Raw genomic sequence first — 24697 nt, forward strand, 5'->3', positions numbered from 1 at the left:
ATGGTGTAGTAGGCTAATCCTCCACCTGTGGCGCCGGCATCCCATATGGGCACCGGGTTCTAGTCCTGGTTGCTTCTCTTCTGGTCCAGCTCTCTGCTGTGGCCCGGGAAGGCAGTGGAGGATAGCCCAAGTGTTTGTCCTTTGCACCTGTGTGGGGGGCTGGGAGGAGGCACCTGGATCCTGGCTTCGGATCGGCATAGCTCTGGCCGTTGCGGCCATTTTGGGGGGTGAACCTTCTGATGGAGGACCTTTCTCTCTCTCTCTCTCTCTCTCTGTGACTCTACCTGTCAAATACATAAATAAAAAATCTTTAAAAAAAAGTTTAAATTTAAAATAGAAAAAAATTAAAAACCACACATGTATTTCAAACTTTATTTATGTGTGTTTCTATGTCTATTGAAGACAGGGAAATATCTTCCATTTGCTGGCTCACTCCCCAAATGTCTACAACTACCAGGGATGAGCCAAGCTGAAGCCAGGAGCTCAGCACTCAACCTGGGTGTCCATGTAGACGACAGAGACCCAAGCAGCTGTTACCCGCTGCCTCCCAGGGTGCGCTCAGGCCGAAAGCTGGAACAGGAGTGGAGCAGCCGAGACTTGACCCGGGCACTCTGACATGGGAGGCAGCTGTCCCAAGTGGGAGCCTGACCACTGTGCCGAACACTCGCCCTTCAGGATATCTTCTACCAGAATAAACGTATCTTTTAATTGCGCTTGCTTGAACTTTCTGAAGTACCCCCTACGGATACTGTTGGAACACACAGTTGGATACATCCTCTTCCTGATGGGTGTTTAGGCTGGTTCCAGTTTTTGGCTACTATGAATAAAGCTATGAGGGCCACACTGTGTACGTCCACTTGTGCACTTCTGTTTTTGGTGGAGCGGAGAATGCCTAGGCGTAGTGGCTCATCCAGGAGATGTACGTCTAACTCATCAGGGACTGCTCCCAAGGCAGCTGTGCCACGCCACAGGCTCAGCGCACCATGTGAGCGTCTCCACTGCTCCACAACCTTTGCCAACATGTGGTGTCCACTGTCTCTTTAGACGCAGCAACTTCAGTGAGACTGAGGAGGGACCTCACCGTGGCTTACTTGCTCTTCTCTAGGGACGAAGGATGCTGCACACCTCACAGACCTCCCCTTGCTGCTGGCTACCTGGTGTTCTCTGGAAGGCTGGCTCACACATTTGTCCTCTTGTCGCTACCACCTGTTGAGGAGACTCCCTTTCACCATGCACATGTCCTGCTCCTTTTGTCAAAAATTAACTCTCCATAGGAATGGGTCCATTCTGTTCCTTGTGCTAATACTACGTTATCTTTATTATGGTGGCTTAAGAAGTCTTTGAATCAAGACATGTAAGTAGGCCAGCTTTCCAGTTCTTCGTCAAGATTGGTTGGTGGTATTCAAGGTCCTTCACTTTCCCAAATAAACTTTAGAATAGCCCTGTAGTTTCCACCCCCCCAAAAAAAAGCCCCCAAAACGCCTGTTGGAAACCTGGCTGCTGAGGCGCTGAGTCAACAGTGATTTCCAGCTTTCGGAAGAGGTCTTCACCTGTGTTTTCTTTGTTTGCTTACCTTTAATGTTTTTTTATATTTTGATGCTATTTAAAATGAAATTTATTAATTTTCCATTTTTTGGCTATAAAAAGTTTTAAGGTTTATTTACTTATTTGAAAGGCAGAGAGAGCTTCCATTTGCTGGTTCAGCCCCCAAATGACTGCAACAGCCGGGGCTGGCCAGGCTGATATCAGGAGCCAGCAGCTCCATCCTAGTCTCCCATGTAAATGGTAAGGCCTCAAGGACCTCACCCATCTTCCACTGTCCTCCCAGGTGCATTAGCAGGGAGCTGAATGGGAAGTGGAGCAGCCAGGACTCAAACTGGTTGTCCGTATGGTATGCTGGCATCGCAAGCAGCAGCTTAACTCACTGCACCAGCCCCTCCTATGTATCTTGATTCTGTAACCTAGGATCTTAATTCCACTTACGATAATTTTGGTACACTCCTTACAATTTTATTTCATTTCTTAAAATAAAAACTTTCTCTTTTTTTGTCCCAGTCTTGCTTCATTTTCTTGCGGTGTTACAAGAGTGAGGATCTGCAGTACAACACTGAGGGACAGCGGTAGCGAAGGCATCTTTGCCGCTTTTCTGATCCTGGAGGAGAACATTCCATACTTCATCAGAGTATGCTATGAGCTACAGAATCTTTGTAGAACCTTTTACCAGATTCTGAAGGTATTCTTCTATTTCCAATAGGCTGAAGGCTTTTTTTAAATCATGAATGTTGTTGCATTTTTGTTAAGTGTTCTTTACATCCACCGAGATGATTACATGTCTTCGCTTAGGCTGCTGAAATATTGATTTTCAAATGTTGCACTGAACAGACTTGCCTAAAATAAGCCCTACTTGGTCTTAATGCAGTAGTACTCCATTGCACAAATATGGCTTTGATTTCTTTACTTATTTGTCTGATACTTTCCTTAAGATAAATTGTTAGAATTTCTAAGTAAATGACACACATATATGAGGGTGCTTCAAAAAGTTTGTGGAAAATGCACACTGCCTTTGAATTGTTTTCCCACGCCCTTCTTGAAGCACCTAATACACAAGAAGCATGCATGGATTCAAAAATGTTTGCACCAAAAGCAATTTATCTTTCAATTCCATTTTCCATGAAATTTTTATATGTACAAGAAATTCTGAATATCCACGCATTTACATGCAAACATATCTATGTGTGTCACATTTACACTTCTAGGACGACGTGGGGATAGTTGGCTTCTCTGCACCTTTTCAAAAAAGCAGGTGTTCAGTATTTGTGAACCTGGAGAGTATTTTATAAAATGATATCTGAATGCCATTTTACTTCGCATTGAGGAATCATGAACTTAAGTATCTTTTTCATGTTCACTGACTTTTTAATTTTTTTGTGAATTTCATGACTTTTGCCTATTTTTCTATCACAGTATCGGCCTTCTTCCTTAATAGATGCTTAGTAGAGGTCACTAGCTCTGTGTCCAGCATTACAACAAGGTGCCTAGAGTAGGGGTTGCCTGGACTTGAATTCTGATCCCCAGCTCCACTATGTCCCAGCCAGATGACCTTGGGCAAATCACTAACCCTCTTCATGCTTCCTCCATGAAGTCAGGAGGACGATACTACTTCTTCAGGTCCTGTTCTGAAGATTAAGTCAGGCAATCTAAGGTAAAGCCCTCTTCCCAGCAAATGATATACAGGCAATAAATGCTAACGACATTACTATGCATATACAGTAACAGATTTGTAAAGTGTTTATATAATAATACATACATGCACATATAGACACATACATGCATCTACTGTTTATATTAGCATGCTATATGTTAATATATAAATTATATGTGCACACCTACATAAAATGTATATAACAATGCACGCATGTGCACATCAATTCATACATGCACCTACTGTTTATATTAGCATGTTAAATATTAATACATAACACAGTATATATGCATGCCTACATATAATGTATATAATAATATATACCTGCATATATAAATTATTTATACATCTACTGTTTATATTAGCATGCTATGCATTAATATATATATATATATATATATAGCATAACATGATGCATGCCTACATATAATGTATCGCTAACTATTTTATAAAGGCCCACAAATATCTTAATGATCCATTTTCTTAGAGTGCAACATCAAACTTCCATGTTTTTCAATTTTTGAAAAATCAAGTAAAAATAAAACTTTTTCCTTTATTCTTCTAGGACCTTTCTTATTCTCTAGAACTTCTAAACTGGGTCTGAACTTTTAATTATTTGAGTTATAAGAAACTGGAGATAACCTAACTCTGCAATGTTTCTTACCGAGTATAGCAAAAATATCTGCAAGATAGATTCTGAAAGGCAGAGACCTGAAAACTACAGTTCTCTTACATAAAACAAACACAGGTTAGGAAGAGCTGCGTGTTTGCCTTTGCCTCCAGCATCAGGTATGCATTGTCTTCTCTTCACCTGGTTTGACCGGGCTGCCCAGCACGCTGCCTGCACGTTGGACAGCTGACAGTTCTTGCTCACTCACCAGACTGGGCGGCAGTGCCTGCGGGCTGACATCACTGACGGACATGCTTACGCACATACATAAGCAAGCAACTGTGGAATTATTCTCAGGAAGGTACTGAACATATTTAAGTTGAGAATTATATAGATGTCTTCCCCCTTCCTGTTGTAATTCCAATTGCTACAATAATACGTAAGCATCTGAATTAAATACCAAAAACTCTGTATTTTATAAAAATTGTCAACTTGAAATTCATTTACTAAATACCTTAAGGAACGTGTACAGATTAAACTTAATTGGCTTTTGGGTAAGAAAAGAAAAATAGTTAAAACCAAGATTTAGGAGAAAGCTTGAAGAAGGATATTTTTCTAAGTTAGCATGTTTTAAAGGTGTGAACTTCTATGCTGAATTTGTAAATAAGATCAACAATATTATTAACTCAGCTACAATTTATAAGGTACAAATAGAGCTCTTAATAGTCATGGATAACAGAGTAACCAGACCCTGAAGACCATTTTTATTGTGTCCTTGATAACTTTTTCATCAATGTTTTATGATTTTCAAAACAAAGATCTTTTATTTCCTTAGTTAAATTTATTCCTAAATATTTAATTTTTTTGACAGGCAGAGTGGACAGCGAGAGAGAGAGAGACAGAGAGAAAGGTCTTCTTTTTTTCTGTTGGTTCACCCCCCAATGGCTGCTGCGGCTGGTGCACCACGCTGATCCGAAGCCAGGAGCCAGATGCTTCTCCTGGTCTCCCACGTGGGTAGCAGGGCCCAAGCACTTGGGCCATCCTCCACTGCACTCCTGGGCCACAGCAGAGAGCTGGACTGGAAGAGCAGCAACGGGGACAGAATCCGGCACCCCGACCCGGACTAGAACCCGGGGTGCCGGTGCTGCAGGCGGATGATTAGCCTATTGAGCCGCGGTGAAGGCAATATTTAAATTTTTTTTAACTACTGTGAATGGGATTTCTTTCTTGATTTCTCTTTCAGCAAGATCATCATTGATGCATAAAAATGCTACTGTTTTTTGCTACGCTGACTTTGTATCCTGTGCTTTACTGAACTGGTTTTCAAGTTCTAACAGCCTTTTGGTGCAGAAGCCCTTCATTTTTTTTCCTTCTCTGATTTCAAGGACATACAAAATTGGAAAAGATATTCCCTATTCATGGACTGGGAGAATTAATACCATTAAAATTAATCTACAAATTAAATGTAAACCCTAACAAAATACCAACATTACTTACATAATTACAAAACAAAATCCTAAACTTCATATAGAACCACAAAAGACCCAGAATAACCAACACAAACCTGAGCCACCCCTTCCCCCAAAATAAAAACCAAGCTAGGGGGCATTACAATGTCTGATTTCAAAGCACACTACAGGCCGGCGCCACGGCTCAATAGGCTAATCCTCCCCTGCGGCGCCGGCACACCAGGTTCTAGTTCTGGTCAGGGCGCCGGATTCTGTCCTGGTTGCCCCTCTTCCAGTCCAGCTCTCTGCTTGGCCCAGGAGTGCAGTGGAGGATGGCCCAAGTCCTTGGGCCCTGCACCCACATGGGAGACCAGGAGAGGCACCTGGCTCCTGGCTTTGGATCAATGCGGTGTGCCGGCTGCGTGGCCATTGGAGGGTGAACCAACGGTAAAGGAAGACCTTTCTCTCTGTCTCTCTCTCACTGTCCACTCTGCCTGCCAAAAAAAAAAAAAAAAAAAAAAAAAAGCACACTACATAGCTGTAGTCATTAAAACATCTTGGCGCTAGCATAAAAACCAACACAAAGACCACAGTACAGAAGGGCACAGACGTTAATTCACATGCCTACAGCCCACTGACTTCTGACCAAGGTGCAGGGAACATACATCGGAGCAAGGGCAGCCTTCTCCATGAATGCTGCTGGGGCATCCTGATGTGTACATGTAGAAGAATGAAACTAGATCCCTACCTCACATCACATATAAAAGTCAACTCCAGATGGATCAAAGACCTAAATGTAAGACCCGAGACTACGCAACTGCTGGAAGAAAACAGGAGAAACATTCCAGACACTGGTGTAGGCAATGATTCCTTGGACAGGACCCCAAAAGCACAGACAATGCAAAAGCAATGGGACTATATTGAACTCAGAAGCTTCTGTACAGCAAAGAAAATACTCAAGAAAGTAAAGAGACATCTGACAGAATGGGAGAAAATATGTGCCAGGTACTTATCTGACAGTGGACTAATATCCAGAATATTTTAGAACTTAAAAACTCAAAAATAACAAAAAACAACCCTTTCAGTTAAGACATGGGCAGAGGACCTGAACAGTTCTCCAAAGAAGAAATAAGAACGGCCAACAGATGGATGAAAAAAAAAATCTCAATATCACCAGCCATTGGGGAAATGCAAGTCACATCTACAAAGAGCTATTACCATACTCTGCCAGGATGGCATCATCCAAAAGACAGCATGGAATGTGGGCAGAAGTGGGGTAAGGGGAGCTCTTGTGTTCTACTGACAGGATTGTAATAGTGCAGCCACTATGGAGCACAGGATAGAGATTTTTTAAGAACTAGACTGTCATACGATCTGACAATTGCACTAGTGGGTGTATGCCTAAAAGACAAAAAACCGCTGTCTTAAAGAGATACCTACTCCAGTGTGTTCACTGCAGAATTGCTCACAACAGCCAAGAATGGAACCAACCAAGCTGTCCATCCTCAGACGGACGGGCAGAGAAAACGTGATTTTAGATACATACACACACACACACACACAACGGAATACTACTCAGCCATGGAAGAGAATGGAATCTTGTCACTTGCAGCTAACTGCCTGGAACTGGAAGACATGATGTTATGTGAAACGAGCCAGACACAGAAAGAAAAACACTGCATGTCTTCCTTCATACGTGGGAGTTCCAAAGGAAAAAACCTCAATCTGAACATGGAATGTCAATTCTTTGTGGCTGAGAGAGCTACGGGGGGTTGAGGGAATTTGGCTTTAAAAAAATCGGGGAAACTGTGTGGGTCATTAGCTGGGACAAACATTAATATGAGATGCTAACATTAGAGGGAACTGGGTGTGGAGTACATGAAAACTTTTTGTATAATTTCACAGTTTTTGTTTTCTAAATTACAAACTATTCTGAAATAAAAAGTTTATTAAAAAAAAATCTTAAGAACAGTCCGTTATGTGACTCAGAACTAACCAGAATAATCTTTACTGAAATATACACAAATAGAGGTGACAACAATTTAAATATCCAACTGTTAGGTTAAAAAAACACAGCTATGGCTTTAACGGATATCTGTTCTTGAATCATGAAATTAATCAACTGGATTTTTTTTTAATCACTACATACAGAATCGGAAACTAAATTTATTGTTCACTATAGCAATAAGTAATCAGTCACCCGATTTGCAAAATTCAGTTTAGTGAGATGAAAATTCTAAAGATAATACTAAAGACGTTAATTGAAATTATTTTGGAAGATTAATAGTCAAAGTATTTTGGTTGTTCACTTTACATGAGGTCTCAATTTAAGTCAACTTTGGACCAACTAAAAATCCCTATATGACTACACAAGGCTGAGGTCTGGTTAGTGATCATGAAGCAAAAACTACACCAAGAACAGAACTAAATACAGTTAACAAAAGCGAAAGAAACACTAAAAACTCTTAAGTGTTTTAGAATCTAAGAAAGCGTAAATAAATTGCTGGTATCACGGTGCCATAAGCTACTGCTTATGACAGGAAATTTATCTTAAAAAGAAAATCTGAGCTGAATTTAAAAAGGCTAGACCACCCACCGTCATCCAGTCGGCAGGATTTTGATTTTGTATAAAATAATTACAGGAGGCTACAAACTGCTGTTAAGGTCTGTGTTGTGATCCTTTTTAGCCCTCGAGTCCCAATTCACAACGGTGGCTTGTAATCGCTTAGTGTCACATCTGAAAACACACGAAGATAACAGAGAAAAGAGTTCGAATGCCTTAAATAAATATATTACAATCGAGACTCGGAAATTCTGAATTCTGAATTTAACTGAATGCAGTGGAAGCCAGGATCCCCTACCATTAGCCTAGCACTGCCCTGTTGCCCTGTCACAGGGTCCACAGCCACTTACTAGCGGCCACGTCACTGTGACCTCACCATGCCCTTCCTGGAGTGCAGGGCATCGTGGATGTCTCCAAGAGGCAAGCTGATGAGAGGGAAGACCTGCGTGCCAGCCCTGCTCCCAGAGCACGCTGAGCAAGCCCTGCTGTGACGCGGCAGAGCAGACAAAGCCGCCCTCTGCGCCAGTGGCAGCAGATCCTGCCTCTGGGTACGAGAGCCTTCAGGAAGACAGAGGTGAGCCACCATTGGTGGAGACCGAAACTCAGCGGCCAGTTCCAATTTGTTACAGTGATGGGAGCCGTGGTGGCAGAGGGTTCTTATTCTCACAGAGACACCACACATATTTTAATAACTTGGCATATCTGTCCAATAATACAAGAAAACTTGTGAGTGCCAACAGCTAATGTCTTGCTAATCATTGAGGAAGATAGGAATTTCACCATGCTCCACTAACTTAAACTGTCAGTGAGCAAAGTATTCCTTTGCGCATGGAGATACCACGTAGAACTGCTGGTGTGTTAGATACACTTGACTGCTGCCTTTTCATTGCAATGCAATAGCTCTGAATTGAAGGAGCGCACTCAGCTCCTACAGAAGGAAAGGAGAGCTAAAATACTTCTCTCAATTCAGTTAATTCAACAAATCTGAATATACACATGCATTGTCTACTACTTATTCAAAAGTGAATGACAACAGAACACTGCACGATCTTTGAGAAAAGTCACTGCCAAACCACCGAGCAAACACGTGCAAGACCAACTGAGGAGTAACCTGCACCTTCGCAAAACTGCACATCAGCCTCCACTGGCTGCGCCAACACGCACGGGGTATCTTCTGCGGGCCAGGAAAGGCGTGACAGTTCCAGCCCCTGCCCCTCGGTTGTCCGGCAAGGAAACAGATCATGGCAGTGCCTGCAGGCACAGAGGAATGTTCCAGAACCACAGGGTGGAGGTATGCCAACCTGACCTGGGGCACAGGCAGTGGTCAGGGAGGGCTTCCCAGAGCAGGCAGGGTGACGGAGGGAAGCGAGGGTGAGCGAAGGTGAGCAGGGACTGGCATTCCCGCCTGCTGCCTGGAAGGAGGTGAGCCAAGCAAGCACAGCCCGAGCACCGCCTGAGCCCGTTGTGGAGGGAGTCAGGGTCATCCCGAAGAACTGGACGCCGGGGGTTGATAGGGTCCAGTTTATATTTTAGAAGTCCGAGCTTTTCAAAGCAGCAGAGGTGGAGGCCAGCTGGGGAGAGGCAGAGGGTAGGGTGCCAGGGGTCAGGACAGAGGCCCACACCACACAGTGGGTCCAAGAATTTTAAGCAAGATGCTGAAAGGATCTGATTTATACTTTAAAAAGATAACACTTGGAAAATAAAATGCAATCCAGGTTGAGCGAAGTATGCACGTAGAAAAGTAACGGAGTCTACGGGAGAAAGGTCAGTCATGGCCAACGGGAGGAGTGGGGTCTTAGAGGACCACAACCACCGTGATGTCAGAGAATTAAAAAACTCTGGGCACACAAATTATTATGAATCTAATGGTTCTGGTTTTGGCATCCCTATATGTAAATACGACACAATAAAAACAACAGGAGTAAGCAATTTAACAGCATCTAACAGAAGGACTACACGACAGAAGTGAGAGTGATTTACCAGACTGGCTGAACGAGTGAAGATCCAGCAAATACGTCAACAACCCACTGCCGCATCTACACACCCATCCAAAGACCCCAAACCCAGTGTGAGTGTGCCCACTTCTACATGAGACCATTTCCATAAACAATGTCACCAGGAAGCTTGGTTTTATATCTGTAATATTCCATACCAGAAACAAACAGTTTAACTGGTTCAGAAGGCAACAGTTACTTAAAAATACGTGTGTGAAATGGCCACTCCAGTCACCTCACTCCTGCTCACTGTCCTTCCATCCTGCACCCCTTCACAGTAACAAGTAGGTCTCACACGCAAGAGACCACACGCCTTAGATCCACGCTGACGACGTTCACACATCGTCACTCTACTCTATCTGTGCACAAAAGGAGTTTCACAGGACTGAAATGACCAATTACCGCGAGGCAGAATAGGTAATTCTTTTGAACTTTAAACCACTCAGTTTTAATAATGATGGGTACTAAATTCCAAACTATCAAAAAATGGATATAAGCTAGTAAAAAGTTAAAGTCAACCTAATCTCCCACCTTTCTCCAACTTATGAGAAAAACGTCAAACAAAAGAAAGCACTGTAAACGGACATTCGCTGGTAGAGGCATGTGTGCATCTGCCATGGTGCGTGTGTTGATCAGAGCCGGGACGTCACCACTCACCTGTGGGAGGCAGGCAGTCCTTCCAGTCAAAGTAGCCTGCATAGATGCCAGGCTCCAGGGAGCCCACGATGGGGTCCGCTTTCAGCTCAATGTAATTTTCAAAGAGTCTCTGGTCTAGTTCTTTTAACGAGGCCATGCTAACCTGGAAACACATAATGAAGAATATGAGCTCCCTACCTGAGAAGGAAGAAAAAAACTAAATCATAAAACTTCAACATATTTTAAAAGCACTTACTATCTTTCCTGTAAAAAACACAATTTTTATTGAATCTATTTTTTTTGACAAGCAGAGTTAGACAGTGAGAGAGAGAGAGAGACAGAGAGAAAGGTCTTCCTTCCGTTGGTTCACCCCCCAAATGGCCGCTACGGCCGGCACACTGCGCTGATCCAAAGCCAGGAGCCAGGTGCTTCCTCCTGGTCTCCCATGCGGGTGCAGGGCCCAAGCACTTGGGCCATCCTCCACTGCACTCCCTGGCCACAGCAGAGAGCTGGCCTGGAAGAGGGGCAACCGGGACAGAATCCAGCGCCCTGACCTGGACTAGAACCTGGGGTGCTGGCACTGCAGGCGAAGGGTTAGCCAAGTGAGCCGCGGCACCGGCCTATTGAATCTATTTTCAACAATAAAGGCCACAGCTGCAGGACATTTACAGGATGAGAAATAATCCTTACATGTGGCCTACAGGGGGCATATTGAGACTATTCTATCAGACTCTCACTTCTGGAAGCAGAGAAAACAGTCACTATAAATGCTAAGTTGTAATAGTAACAAGAATGAAGTCACTCAAAATAACACAACTGTGTTTGCACATATTAATTACTTCACTTGAAAAGTATTAATAGAAAATACACCTTTCCTGACACCCTACGACTCAAACGTAGCGCTCCCCACTTTGACAAGAATGCCCAGGACAGGCGGCAGAGGCTCGTGACTGGCCAAGTGCCGAGGAGGTGTTAGGTCTGTCATCGTGCCACGGAGAGACCAGGCCCAGGGCTCTCCTTCTGGTGGGTCGAACAAGAGACCCAAGACTCCTATTAGACAGTCCGGGGGTAGGACCACAGAGTGACAGACCCCAGGAGTGGGAGGGGCCCCACTGGCATTAGCCAAGAGGCTGGGAAGGTGCAGGCGGTGGTTCAGGTCCTGGGAAGCCTGGGCAGCAGAGGGCACATGGACCCAGGAGCCCCTGCAGTGGACCAGTGGCAGGTCTGCTTCTCCACCACTGGCCTAGGGATGCAAGCATCTCTCCACCAGCAGACCGGACCTTCCATGAGCTGACGGGGAGAAGTAACTGCACTCACATCTGAAGGAGGCCAGGGCATGCGCTGCGGCACAGTGGCAAAGCCATCGTGTGGGACACCTGCATGCCGTATCAGAGTGCCTGGAATACAGCCCCACCGCTCTTCCAGTCCTGCCCACTGCCAATGTGCCTGGGAGACAGGAGATGGTGGCCCAAGCACTTGGGCACCTGCACCCAAGTGGCTGCCCTTGACCCTGATGGAGGTGCTGGCTCCTGGCTTCAGTCTGCCCCAGCCCAGCCATTGCAGCCATCTGTTTAACGAGACTACAATAGCACAGACATAAAAAAAAAAAAAAAAAAAAAAAAAAAAAAAAAAAAAAAAAAACCCACACTTGCAAGAAGTTTGCAAAAAAAATTACTCACCAACAGCCCTCATGAACACACACATAAAAATCTTAATAAACTATAACAAACTGAACCGATAAATAAGATATATTGCACAGAAGTGGTATAATAAATGAAGAAAGAGTATTTGCTTTATTGAATTATTTTCATGATAAAAATCCTCAGTAAACTAGGAGTAGGAAGTCACTCCTACGTAAAAGGCATCTATGTAAACAGGCACAAATGTATAAAGTGAAACTGCCTTTATTCACAGAAGACATTATTACATATTTAAAAATTGCAAACAAATTAATAAATGCAGTTAGCAAGGCAGCACACCAAGTTTACAACGAAAGTCAATCATGGGGTCAGTGCTGTGGCGCAGCAGGTTAACGCCCTGGCCTGAAGTGCCGGCATCCCATGTGAGCGCTGGTTCGAGACCCAGCTGCTCCACTTCCAATTTAGCTCTCTGCTATGGCCTGGGAAAGCAGTACAAGATGGCCCAACTGCTTCGGCCCCTGCACCCACATAGGAGACCTGGAAGAAGCTCCTGGCTCCTGGCTTCGGATCGGCGCAGCTCCGGCGGTTGTGGCCGATGGGGGAGTGAACTAGCGGGTGGAAGACCTCTCTCTCTGTCTTTGCCTCTCCTCCCTCTTTCATTAAAGAAAGTCAATTATATAGTCTATATATACTATGTAGTATATTTAGTCTATATACTAAATACAAAAAATTACAATAATTGTTTATATTTGCATAAATAAATAAAATCTCCAGGAAGGAATTTTTTAAGAGTAAGATCTCTAATGGAGAACTATAAAACACTGGTAAAAGAAATTCAAGATGACCTACGCAAACAAATAGGAAGAATCAATATTGTCGATCTGCAAATGCAGTGAACTCTTAAAAGGCCTCTTTTGGCGAAAATTCATGAGTTAATTTTAAAATTCAAATAGAAATGGAAAGGACCTGGGATAGCCAACACATCCTGAGAAGAATGCAGTTGGGAAACTCAATCCACCTTCCTAAGATTACTATAAAGCTACCATAAACAACACGAGGTAACCACAGCATTACCAGGGCCAGTTCAACGGACCAGACACAGAGCCACTCACAGATGATCTTATTTCTTTTTTGGCAAAGGTATCAACGAAATTCAATGAGCGAAAAGATGTTTCAATATGCTGTATTGGAACGATGAGATATTTATATGGAAAATAATATGAACTTTGATCCCATCTCATTTAATATAGAAAAGCTTAATAAAGGTCATAAACTGAAACATAAAACCTCTGAGAAAATATCCAGGACATTAGGACAAGTAAAGATCCTGATGAGATGAAAATATATATATTAAAAATTTGATAGACTGGATCTCATCAACACTAAAAATTTCTACTAACAATGTATATGTGTGCATGCCATATCAGAGTGCCTGGAATACAATCCGACTGCCCACTGCCAATGTGCCTGGGAGACAGGAGATGGTGGCCCAAGCACTTGGGCACCTGCACACATATACATACACACATATGTGGACTTTTATGCAGAATTGTCAAAGTCACTAATGGAAAGCTGAACAGATCAATTAAAAATTGAGCTAGAGTTGAATAGGCATTAAGAAAACAACCTAAAAAAGAAAAAAAGAAAACAACCTGCTCATCAGTGTGTGAGCACCATCCCAGGACCAGCAACAACCTGTGTGTCAGAGTGAACACTATCCCACGACCAGCAACAACCTGTGTGTCAGTGTGAACACCGTCCCAGGACCAGCAACAACCTGTGTGTCAGTGTGAACACCATCCCAGGACCAGCAACAACCTGTGTGTCAGAGTGAACACTGTCCCAGGACCAGCAACAACCTGTGTGTCAGTGTGAACACCGTCCCAGGACCAGCAACAACCTGTGTGTCAGTGTGAACACCGTCCCAGGACCAGCAACAACCTGTGTGTCAGTGTGAACACCATCCCAGGACCAGCAACAACCTGTGTGTCAGAGTGAACACTGTCCCAGGACCAGCAACAACCTGTGTGTCAGTGTGAGCACCATCCCAGGACCAGCAACAACCTGTGTGTCAGTGTGAGCACCATCCCAGGACCAGCAACAACCTGTGTGTCAGTGTGAGCACCATCCCAGGACCAGCAACAACCTGTGTGTCAGAGTGAACACCGTCCCAGGACCAGCAACAACCTGTGTGTCAGAGTGAACACCGTCCCAAACCAGCAACAACCAGTGTGTAGGTGTGAGCACCATCCCAGGACCAGCAACAACCTGTGTGTCAGAGTGAACACCGTCCCAGGACCAGCAACAACCTGTGTGTCAGTGTGAACACCGTCCCAGGACCAGCAACAACCTGTGTGTCAGTGTGAGCACCGTCCCAGGAACAGCAACAACCTGTGTGTCAGTGTGAACACTGTCCCACGACCAGCAACAACCTGTGTGTCAGTGTGAACACCGTCCCAGGACCAGCAACAACCTGTGTGTCAGTGTGAACACCGTCCCAGGACCAGCAACAACCTGTGTGTCAGTGTGAACACCGTCCCAGGACCAGCAACAACCTGTGTGTCAGTGTGAGCACCGTCCCAGGACCAGCAACAACCTGTGTGTCAGTGTGAGCACCATCCCAGGACCAGCAACAACCTGTGTGTCAGTGTGAACACTGTCCCACGACCAGCAACAACCTGTGTGTCAGTGTGAACACCGTCCCAGGACCAGCAACAACCTGTGTGTCAGTGTGAACACCGTCCCAGGACCAGCAACAACCTGTGTGTCAGTGTGAGCACCATCCCAGGACCAGCAGCAACCTGTGTGTCAGTGTAAACACCGTCCCAGGACCAGCAACGACCTGTGTGTCAGTGTGAACACTGTCCCAGGACCAGCAACAACCTGTGTGTCAGAGTGAACACTGTCCCAAACCAGCAACAACCTGTGTGTCGGTGTGAGCACTGTCCCAGGGCTACAGTCCCACCTCAAGCACACACCCAAGATAGGCGACTACAAGACTGCTTCAGGAACTCTCACAGCACACACATGCAAAAAGTTACTAACCCATAAAGATCTGGGCATTTTGCTGCATGTAAATTACACCTCAGTTTTTTTTTTTAAAGATTTATTTATTTTATTTTGAAAGTCAGAGTTACACAGAGAGAGGAGAGGCAGAGAGAGAGAGAGAGAGAGAGAGAGAGAGAGAGGTCTTCAATCCGATGGTTCACTCCTGTATCGGCCACAACAGCCAGAGCTCCACCGATCTGAAGCCAGGAGCCAGGTGCTTCTTCCTGGTCTCCCATGCGGGTGCAGGGGCCCAAGGACTTGGGCCATCTTCTACTGCTTTCCCAGGCCACAGCAGAGAGCTGGATTGGAAGTAGAGCAGCCAGGTCTTGAACTGGCGCCCATATGAGATGCCAGCAATTCAAGTCAGGGCATTAACCTGCTGTGCCACAGTGCCGGCACCTACACTTCAGTTTTTTAAAAAGGGGGAAAAGGAGCGGGCGTTGTGGTGCAATGGGTTAAGCCACTGCATGGGATGCTTGTATCCCTATCAGAGAGGTGGCTGAGTCCAGGCTACTCAGCTTCTGATCCAGCTCCCTGGTAACACAGCCGGGAAGCGGCAGATGATGGCTCTAGTACGTGAGTCCCGGGAACGTGGAAACGGGGTGGAGTGTGGCCTCCCTCCTTCTCTGCTGCTCTGCCTTTCAAATACATCTTACATAAATAAAGAAGAAAGATGGCATGAGAAAGGTGGAAAATGCATGTGTGTGAGCAAACAGGTACCAGGCGACGCAACCAGAAGAGCAGGTGGCACTGTGAACGGCCGACGAGGCAGAACTCACTGGGGTCAACAGCACACACCTCCTACGCTTCCTTCTGAGAATCTGCAAAGACAGTTCACAGCGATCTGACCTCCACTGCCCTCTTCCCACTAATGCCCCAGTCACGGGGCGGCTAACCACCAGCAGAGGTTAACCGAGCCTGCTCCACTCCCGGCTCCAAGGCAAGGACGAGGCCCACCCGCCACCAGATCACTGCCTGCTGCGTGAAGAAAGCACCCCGAAACTAGGGAAACCCCAGTCTAACTGGGAGGAAGAGAGGAAATCCTGTGTATCAGCACACTCAAGGAGCGCCACTGTTAAGCAGAGAGGGAGAGGAGAGAGAGCTCAGACAGGCGGCACGGGACAGCTACGCCGAGGCACCATGAGGCTGGCTGTCTCTAATGATAATCGGATGCCAGTGGTAACTCAGTCATCACATGTTCAGAAGCAGACACGGGGAGAGCGTGTGGAAGCACCTGGCCGCAGGTAATGACCTACAGGTGTACAGCGCGGTAGGAGAAAGCAGGCAGGGCAAACATGCCCCGCGCTAGTAACACAGGGACGGCACTCCGCGCTCTGTGTGCTCCCCAGGGTTCGTGACAGGCAGCCCCGCAGGAGACACTTCAGCCTTCCACAGGACTGCCTTCAACTCACTCACGATGGCCGAAACACAAACCGTTATCCTGAATGTCTTAATGATTCCACTGCAAATTTTTCAAACTGACTCTTTAAAAACTCGGGGGCAGAAGAGCCTGGGGTGCTGTGGTTAAGACCCTACCAGGGATGCCTACATCTCGTACCAGAACACCAGGGTTCAAGTCCTGTCTCCACTTTGGATTCTGGCTTCCAGCTGCAGTGCACGCTGGGAGGGAGCAGGTGATGGCTAAAGTACTGACTTGGCTCTCTGCAGCTCTTGTGGGAGAACCAGATTGAGTTCTAGGCTCCTGATTTTGCTTTGGCCCAACCCTAGCTATTCTTTGTCTCTGTATCCTTTCTGCTTACCAAATTGAAAAGAAAAAAGACAAGAGTTCTTAAGGAAAAAAATTTAAAAATAAAATTGCTGAAAATGCTTTCTAAAAAGTATGTTTTGGGGGCTGGTGCTGGGGCATAGTAGGCTAAGTGATGGGCGCTGGTTCATATCCCAGTGTTCCTCTTCCGATCCAGCTCTCAGCGATGGCCTGGGAAAGCTGTGGAAGATGACTCAAGTGCTTGGCCCCTGCACCCACTTGGAAGACCCAGAAGAAACTCCTGACTCCTGGTTTCGGATCTGCCCGGCTCCAGGCATTTCGACCATTTGGGGAGTGAACCAGCAGATGGAAGACCTCTGTCTCCTTCTCTCTCTTCCTCTCTTTGTCTATAACTCTGTCTCTCAAATAAATAAGTAAAAACTTTTTTTAAAAAAAGTATGCTTTGATAAAGAAAGAAACATTTCCATTTCAATAAAGAACTATTACACTTGTATAGAAATAGGCTCATCAAATTATCATCAGAACATCTACTCAACTGAATTTGGATAAATAGTTTCAGCCAAATTACTTTTTTTAGCTCTTTCTTTTTTTAAAAAAAATTTATGTATTTATTTGAGAGGCAGAGCTACAGATAGAGAGGGAGATAAAAAGAGACAGGTCTTCCATCTGCTGGTTCACTCCCGAAATGGCTGAAATGGCTGGAACTGGGCCTATCAAAAGCCAGAAGTCAGGAGCTTCTTCTGGGTCTCCCATGTGGGTGCAGGGGCCCAGGAACTTGGGCCATTTTCCACTGCTTTCCCAGGCACATTGGTAGGTAGCCGGATCAGAAGTGGTGCAGCTGGGATTTGAATCGGTGCCCATAGGGACGCTGATGCCACAGGCTAAGGCTTTAACCTGCGGCACCACAGCGCTGGCTGCTATACCTTCCTTTTCTGTGAATTTTTTTTTTTTTTACAATCAAGCTAAATGCTTCATTCCACTTATTAGGCTTCTTCTGTCTGCTCCTCTGTTGTCCTTAGGAGAATCTCACCCTTGACTACTGCCTGTCTGTACTGAGTCCCCTCTACAGAGAGACCGGAGAGGCTGGGGGAGCGCCGAGTCCCCTCTACAGAGAGACCGGAGAGGCTGGGGGAGCACGCCACTGCTGCTGTCTCCTCCACCTTGGCCACCACCCCAGAGGACGTCCATCACTTTCCCTCAGTGACAAAAACCAAGAAAGGAGTCTCTGGGGAGGAAGATAAACCGACTCAGAAGGAGTAGCCACAACTGAAGAAACGACGCACGAGGAGAGGCTGCGTTAGAGAGCATCCCTAAACAGTGTGGAGAAATAAAGAGGAAAAAAGTGCGCAATAAATTTAAGAGCCCAAGAGAAGAGAGTGAGAAGGGCTAATGTGTCCAAAAGGAGGCCCTGAGGGGGAGAAAAAGTAACCTGGGAAGAAGAAATGATCGGGCGGTACCGCGGCTCACTAGGCTAATCCTCTGCCTGCGGCGCCGGCACACCGGGTTCTAGTCCCGGTCAGGGCGCTGGATTCTGTCCCGGTTGCCCCTCTTCCAGGCCAGCTCTCTGCTGTGGCCCGGGAGTGCAGTGGAGGATGGCCCAAGTGCTTAGGCCCTGCACTCGCATTGGAGACCAGGAGAAGCACCTGGCTCCTGATCAGCACAGTGTGCCAGCAGCAGTGGCCATTGGAGGGTGAACCAACGGAAAAAGGAAGACCTTTCTCTCTGTCTCTCTCTCTCTCACTGTCCACTCTGCCTGTCAAAAAAAAAAAAAAAAATTAAAAAAAAGAATAAATAATCGAAGACATAATGACTGAGAAGTTTCCAGAATTGATAAAAGACAATTATCAGAGATGGTGAAAAAGTCGAAAGTGACAACCACAAACCAAAAAACAAAACATCAAGAGGCGCACCGTGAAGCTACAGAGTATCAGAATCCTAAGAGTAGCCGAGGAAAGACGTTCACTACGCTTCTCTCAGTAACCGAGAGAGCAAAGGCAAAACCAAACAGGCATGAACGCAGAAGACTGAGCAACCCTGCGCCTGGCAGACACCCAGGTGCGGTGGTTCCCAAACCTGCGCACAGGCCTGCTCGGGCAAGGCTGGGCGTCTGGAAAGCCGACCAGCATCGCCTACAGTGCAAGTGTCTGCCCTGAGCATGGCGGGGCGCTTTCATCACTAGTCTGCTGAGGAGAAGACAGCTTCCTCTGCTTCTTTGCTCCCCTAACTTGAAAACTTAAAGTCAGATCTCTGCATAACCTGTGTGGCAAAGATAAAAACACGGTTAAAATTCAAAAATTTTAAAAAAGCAACTGAGCCCAAACATCAGTTTCACAAGTTCTGATTATAAGGGCCCAAAGGTGCAGAATCAACAAACTGCGTGACCCAGACCAGGGCCCAGACGACAGTGAGAGGAAGCAAGGATAGGAGGAGGAGCCCCGAACCCCGAGCCAGCTCCGTGAAAAGACCCAGCACAGCAACAGTCAGTACAGAAACGGGCCGCGGCCCCACAGGGGGCTGAGACAGAGCTACGAGCCTATCGTGAAATAATTTTATGCTAATAAATTAGATAATTTAAACATGGACCATCTCCTAGAAAAATATGAGTCTTCAGAAGATCATGACAAATGCCATCAGAAAAAAACTGTGTAGATTTCAAAAATTTTTGCACTAGAATTTCTCTTAATTTTAAACTTTTTCATTTCATTTTATTCTTTCAGCTTTTTAAAGTAGCCTGAAACAGATGACTGTAGCTGATAGGAAGAAACAGAAAATCTGAATAATTACTGGATAACCATATAAGGAGTTGAACCAGTCATTAAAAATCATTTCATGGGACTGGTGCTGTGGCACAGCAGGTTAAATCGCCACCTGAGACACAGGCATTCCACTGAACCACATGCTGGTTCACGTCTTGATGGCTCCACTTCCCATCCAGCTCCCTGCTAATGCACCTGGGAAAGCAGCGGAAGATGGCCCAGGTGCTTGGGCCCCTGCCGTCCACATGAGAGACTAGGGTGGAGTTCCTGCCTTTGGCTTTGGTCTGGCTCAGTTCCAGGTGTTGCAACCATTTGAGGAGTGAACCAGCAAAAGGAAGATCTCTCTCTCTCTCCGTCTCTCTGTAACACTTTCATTATTTTTTTTATTAAAGATTTATTTCATTTATTTGAAAGACAGAGTTATAGAGAGAGGCAGAGACAGAGAGAGAGGTCTTCCACCTGCTGGTTCGCTCCCCAGATGGCCACAACTGCCAGAGCTGCGTCAATCCGAAGCCAGGAGCCAGGAGCTTCTTCCAGGTCTCCCAAGTGGGTGCAGGGGCCCAAGGACTTGGGCCATCTTCTACTGCTTTCCCAGACCATAGCAGAGAGCTGGATCAGAAGTGGAGCAGCTGGGACTAGAACCAGCGCCCATATGGGATGCCGGCACTTCAGGCTGGGGCTTTAACCTGCTGCAACACAGCGCCAGCCCCAACACTGACTTTCAAATAAATAAATAATCTTTTCAAAAAAAAAAGAGCACAATTTCATTAGAAAATTATCAGGCCAGCCGGCGCCACGGCTCACTTGGCTAATCTTCCGCCTGCGGCGCAGGCACCCTGGGTTCTAGTCCCGGTTGGGGCACTGGATTCTGTCCCGGTTGCTCCTCTTCCACTCTAGCTCTCTGCTGTGGCCCGGGAAGGCAGTGGAGGATGGCCCAAGTCATTGGGCCCTGCACCTGCATGGGAGACCAGGAGGAAGCACCTGGCTCCTGGCTTCAGATAGGTGCAGCGCGCTGGCCGTAGCAGCCATTTGGGGGGTGAACCAATGGAAAAGGAAGACCTTTCTCTCTGTCTCTCTCTCTCACTAACTCTGCCTGTCAAAAAAAAAAAAAAAGAAAGAAAAAGAAAAAAAGAAAAGAAAATTATCAGGCCTAAAAGGTCATACCAAGATAGTATGTCTAAATATTCAAAGACCAAATAATTCCAATCCAATACAAACTCTGTAGAAGAAAAGTGGGAAACATTATCTATTCATTTTACAAAGTAGCATAGCCCACACATAGCAAAATGGATAAAACTCAATAGTAATACTGAGTGGAAAAACAAAGTCATAGGAAAAAGCCCTATGATTCCTCTTCTTCTATGTAAAATCAAGAATAAAGAATAAAATAAAGAACACCCCAGGCGCAACAGTGAAGATGCCTGGGACACCCCATCTCACGTCCGAGCACCAGCTCCGCTCCCAGCTCTAGCTGTCTGCAAACGTACACCCTGGGACGCGTGCGGATGGTTAAGGAGCTGGGTCCTTGCACCCATGTGGGAGACCTGGATGGGGTTCCTGGTTGCTCTGCATTGGGGGAATGAACCAGAGAATGGAAGCTCACACTTTTTTTTGTTCTCTCTGTCTTTCAAACAAATATCAAAGGAAAATATCAGAACTTTTTAAAGAAAACAATGTATCATTCAGAAATCACAAAATTCACCAGGAATGGGCCAGCAGGTTAAGCCACCCCCTGCAATACCAGCATCCCATATGGCTGTCGGTTGGAGTCCCAGCTGCTCCACTTCCAATCCAGCTCCCTGCTAATGCACCTGGGAAAGCAGCAGAAGATGGCCCAGGTGCTTGGGCCCCTGTTCCCCACGTGGGAGATCTGGATGAAGTTCCTAGCTTCGGCCTGGCCTAGTACCAGCCGTTGTGGCCTTCTGGGGAGTCAATCAGCAGATGGAGGATCTCTCTGTCTGCCTCCCTCTCTCTAACTGTGCCTTTTAAGTAAATAATTAAAACTTAAAAAAAAAAAAAAAAACAAAAAACTTCCCAAGTTATTCTCTCTATGGAGAATACTGAAGTTGTTCAGGGGTACCAGGGGTGTGTAAAAGGCCCTGGGGTCACTCTACCTCTTTACTTTGGTCATGAAGACATGCATGTTCATTTCATTAAATCTCTTTTCTCATAGGGATATAAGGTCATACAAAATACATAACAGAATTGACAATCTAGAAAACAAGTATACCTATATGAAAGCAAGCAGAATCCAATAGTTAAATGCCATCTAAGGTATGGACAAAGCACCAAGGGAGAAAGAAGGGGTCTGATCCACTTTGCATCTGAGACCATGAAAGTACGTACTGCACAGCAGACTACCTCAGACTTCAAAATGAAGGAAACTGTCATTCATGACAGCTTGGATGCAACTAGGAGAAATTCCGCTAAGTAAAATGAGCCAGAAATCTGGCGCAGTGGTTAGGCTGCTGGGTGGGACCCCTGCGTCCCACAGGAGAGGGCTGGCCTGAGCCCGGCTGCACTCTCATCCCAGCATCCCAGGAGGCAGCAGGGAACGGCCCTAGTAGCTGGGTTCCTGCCGTCCACGTGGCAGACCTAAACTGAGCTTCCGGCTCCTGGTTTTGACCTGGCCTACACCTGACTGCTGTGGGCTCTGGGGGGAGGGGGGTGGTAACCAAGAGCATTAGAGACAGAAGCAGCTTCGGAGACAGATGAGGTCACCAGTGTGGAGAGGAACAAGCACACACACACGCAGGGAACAGACGCTGGGTGGATGGTGACGGACCACTGTTCACGGAGACTAGATTGACCTCCCAGGCTTTGGATTTCGGAAGCTCGCGCTCGACCCAGCCAGGGGCTGCCGTGTTCGCTGCCTGCTCCTGTATCTCCCCAGCTACCCAGATGCACAACCTGCCCTGTCATCCTGGACAGCGTTCTGAGTGCGCACCCTTCCTTCCTGTCCTGCTGCCCGCAGGTCTTTCTGAACACGGCCTGTGCTGGGGGAGGAACAGTGCCTCAGCCCTTCCTTGGAAACCTCTTCGCACGCCCACGCTTCTTTCCCCTTCTCCCATCTGCTAGGAACTCGGGGAGATCAACAGGGTCAAAACTGAAGCTTAGTACTTCGTAAGCAGGACATGTCTGATCAACTTACGATGTCTGTAAAATCCTAAATCCCAAAATGGGTTCACTTATGAGTGATTTATTATCTAAAAAGGGCCTCTACACAAAATGCAGCTAATTTACACCTATGGACAAATGATGAAACAAAAATACATACAGATAGTGTAGCAGTAGGGAAACGGAGCTGTACTCATCAAATCTATGGATTCAAGTGGTTTGCAAACTTGAAAATTAGGAATTATATTCAATTAAGCTAAAAATAAATGTGTAAACAAAATCTTTAAAATTGAGTCTTTATGTCAAGGACCTTCCCTGGAAAGACGAGAAAAGCAGCTGCCCTCTCCACACCTCCCATGCTGGAGTTTTTGAAAGACATGCAGGGGCTTAAAATAAAACTGCAGGGGCCGGCGCCGTGGCGCACTAGGTTCATCCTATGCCTGTGGCGCTGGCATCCCATATAGGCGCCGGTTCTAGTCCCGGTTGCTCCTCTTCCAGTCCAGCTCTCTGCTGTGGCCTGGGAGAGTGGCAGAAGATGGCCCAAGTGCTTGGGCCCTGCACCCGCATGCGAGACCAGGAGGAAGCACCTGGCTCCTGGCTTCAGATCGGCACAGCTAAAGCCATTGCGGCCACTTGGGGAGTGAACCAACGGAAGGAAGACATTTCTCTTTGTCTCTCTCTCTCACTGTCTGTAACTCTGTCAAATAAATAAATAAAATCTTAAAAAAAAAACAAACCTGCAATCAAGAATTTAATGGCAGCCTGTTTAGTGCCTCCACTCCCAGGTTAGGCAAAACCTGTACCTACACAAAATCTGCCTTACGTGTTTATTCTTTAAAAACGACATTTTACCACACGGCAGTCTATGACCCACACTGCTCTTGCTTGTCCCACTCAAAGGTCGGAGGAGCCCGATGTGTGCAAGATTTGGTTGGTACACATGAAATGCAGTCTGTGCTTCCTTAACTCTCCCAGTTCCTGCAAAATGAGCCAGAATATTAACAACCAATAAACAGATGAAAAAGCGCTAACCTCCTAATAGGGAAAGGCACACAAACTAAAATACAATGGAAGAGTGCTTTTCTCTATCAAGTTAAAAACTGTAATTGGAAACTACGGTAAGAATGCAAGAGGGGCTGCTGTGGCACAGTGGGCCAAGCCTCTGCCTATGGCACTGGCATCCCATATAAGTGCTGGTTTGTGTCCTGGCTGCTCCTCTTCTGATCCAGCTCCCTGCTATGGCCTGGGAAAGCAGTAGAAGATGGCCCAAGTCCTTGGGCCCCTGCACCTGCATGGGAGATCTGGAAGAAGCTCTTGGCTCCTGGCTTCAGATTGGCCCAGTTCTAGCCATTGCGGCCATTTGAGGAGTGAACCAGCGGATGGAAGACCCCTCTCTGTCTCTCCCTCTGTCTGTAACTCTGCCTCTCAAATAAACAAATAAAATCTTAAAAAAAAAAAAAAAGAATGCAATAAGATGGAGTCCTGAAACACAATCACCCAGGGTCCTGGGGCCTACAAGGCCTGCAACCAGGCTACCTGCACCTTTCAGTAACAACAGACTGAAAATAATCTTCAGGCTGCTGGCAGGGAAGAGGTTACAAAACACAGTATATACACATTAAAAAATATATGGCCCTAAAGCTCATACTCATATTTTACAAAAAATATTTAATAAAAATAGAAAAGTACTCATAATAAAGTTACTGTCAATACAAAGGTACTTCAGAAAGTTTACGAAGGGACAGATACTTGGTGTAGCAGTCAACATGCAGCTCGGGTCACCTGCCTCCTGCACTGGAGAGCCTGGGTCCAAGCTTTGGCTCTGTTCTCAATTCCAGCTTCCTACCAGAGGGCACCCTGAGAGGCAGCAGACGGTGGCTCAAATACTTGGGGCCCAGCCACCCACATGGGAGACCCAGATGGAGTTTCCAGCTCCTAGCTTTGGTCTGGACTATAC

The 24697-nt window shown here is 46.0% G+C and overlaps 1 protein-coding gene across 4 annotated transcripts in view; it reads right to left on the reverse strand.

Annotated features, from left to right (window-relative positions):
* EXOC2 (exocyst complex component 2) overlaps nt 1–24697 on the reverse strand; it is a 211867-nt gene that overhangs the window by 50991 nt on the left and 136179 nt on the right. For 3 of the 4 annotated variants that reach the window (XM_062183810.1, XM_062183824.1, XM_062183817.1), the window contains exon 23: nt 10475–10616. In XM_062183810.1, the coding sequence (XP_062039794.1) occupies nt 10475–10616 (142 nt within the window). Of the gene's footprint in view, nt 1–7905; nt 7998–10474; nt 10617–24697 lie in introns of those variants that run through there. The other variant, XM_062183831.1, reaches the window with a different exon arrangement.

The sequence above is a fragment of the Lepus europaeus genome, chromosome 3 (assembly GCF_033115175.1).
Source record: "Lepus europaeus isolate LE1 chromosome 3, mLepTim1.pri, whole genome shotgun sequence".
Lineage (NCBI taxonomy): Eukaryota > Metazoa > Chordata > Mammalia > Lagomorpha > Leporidae > Lepus > Lepus europaeus.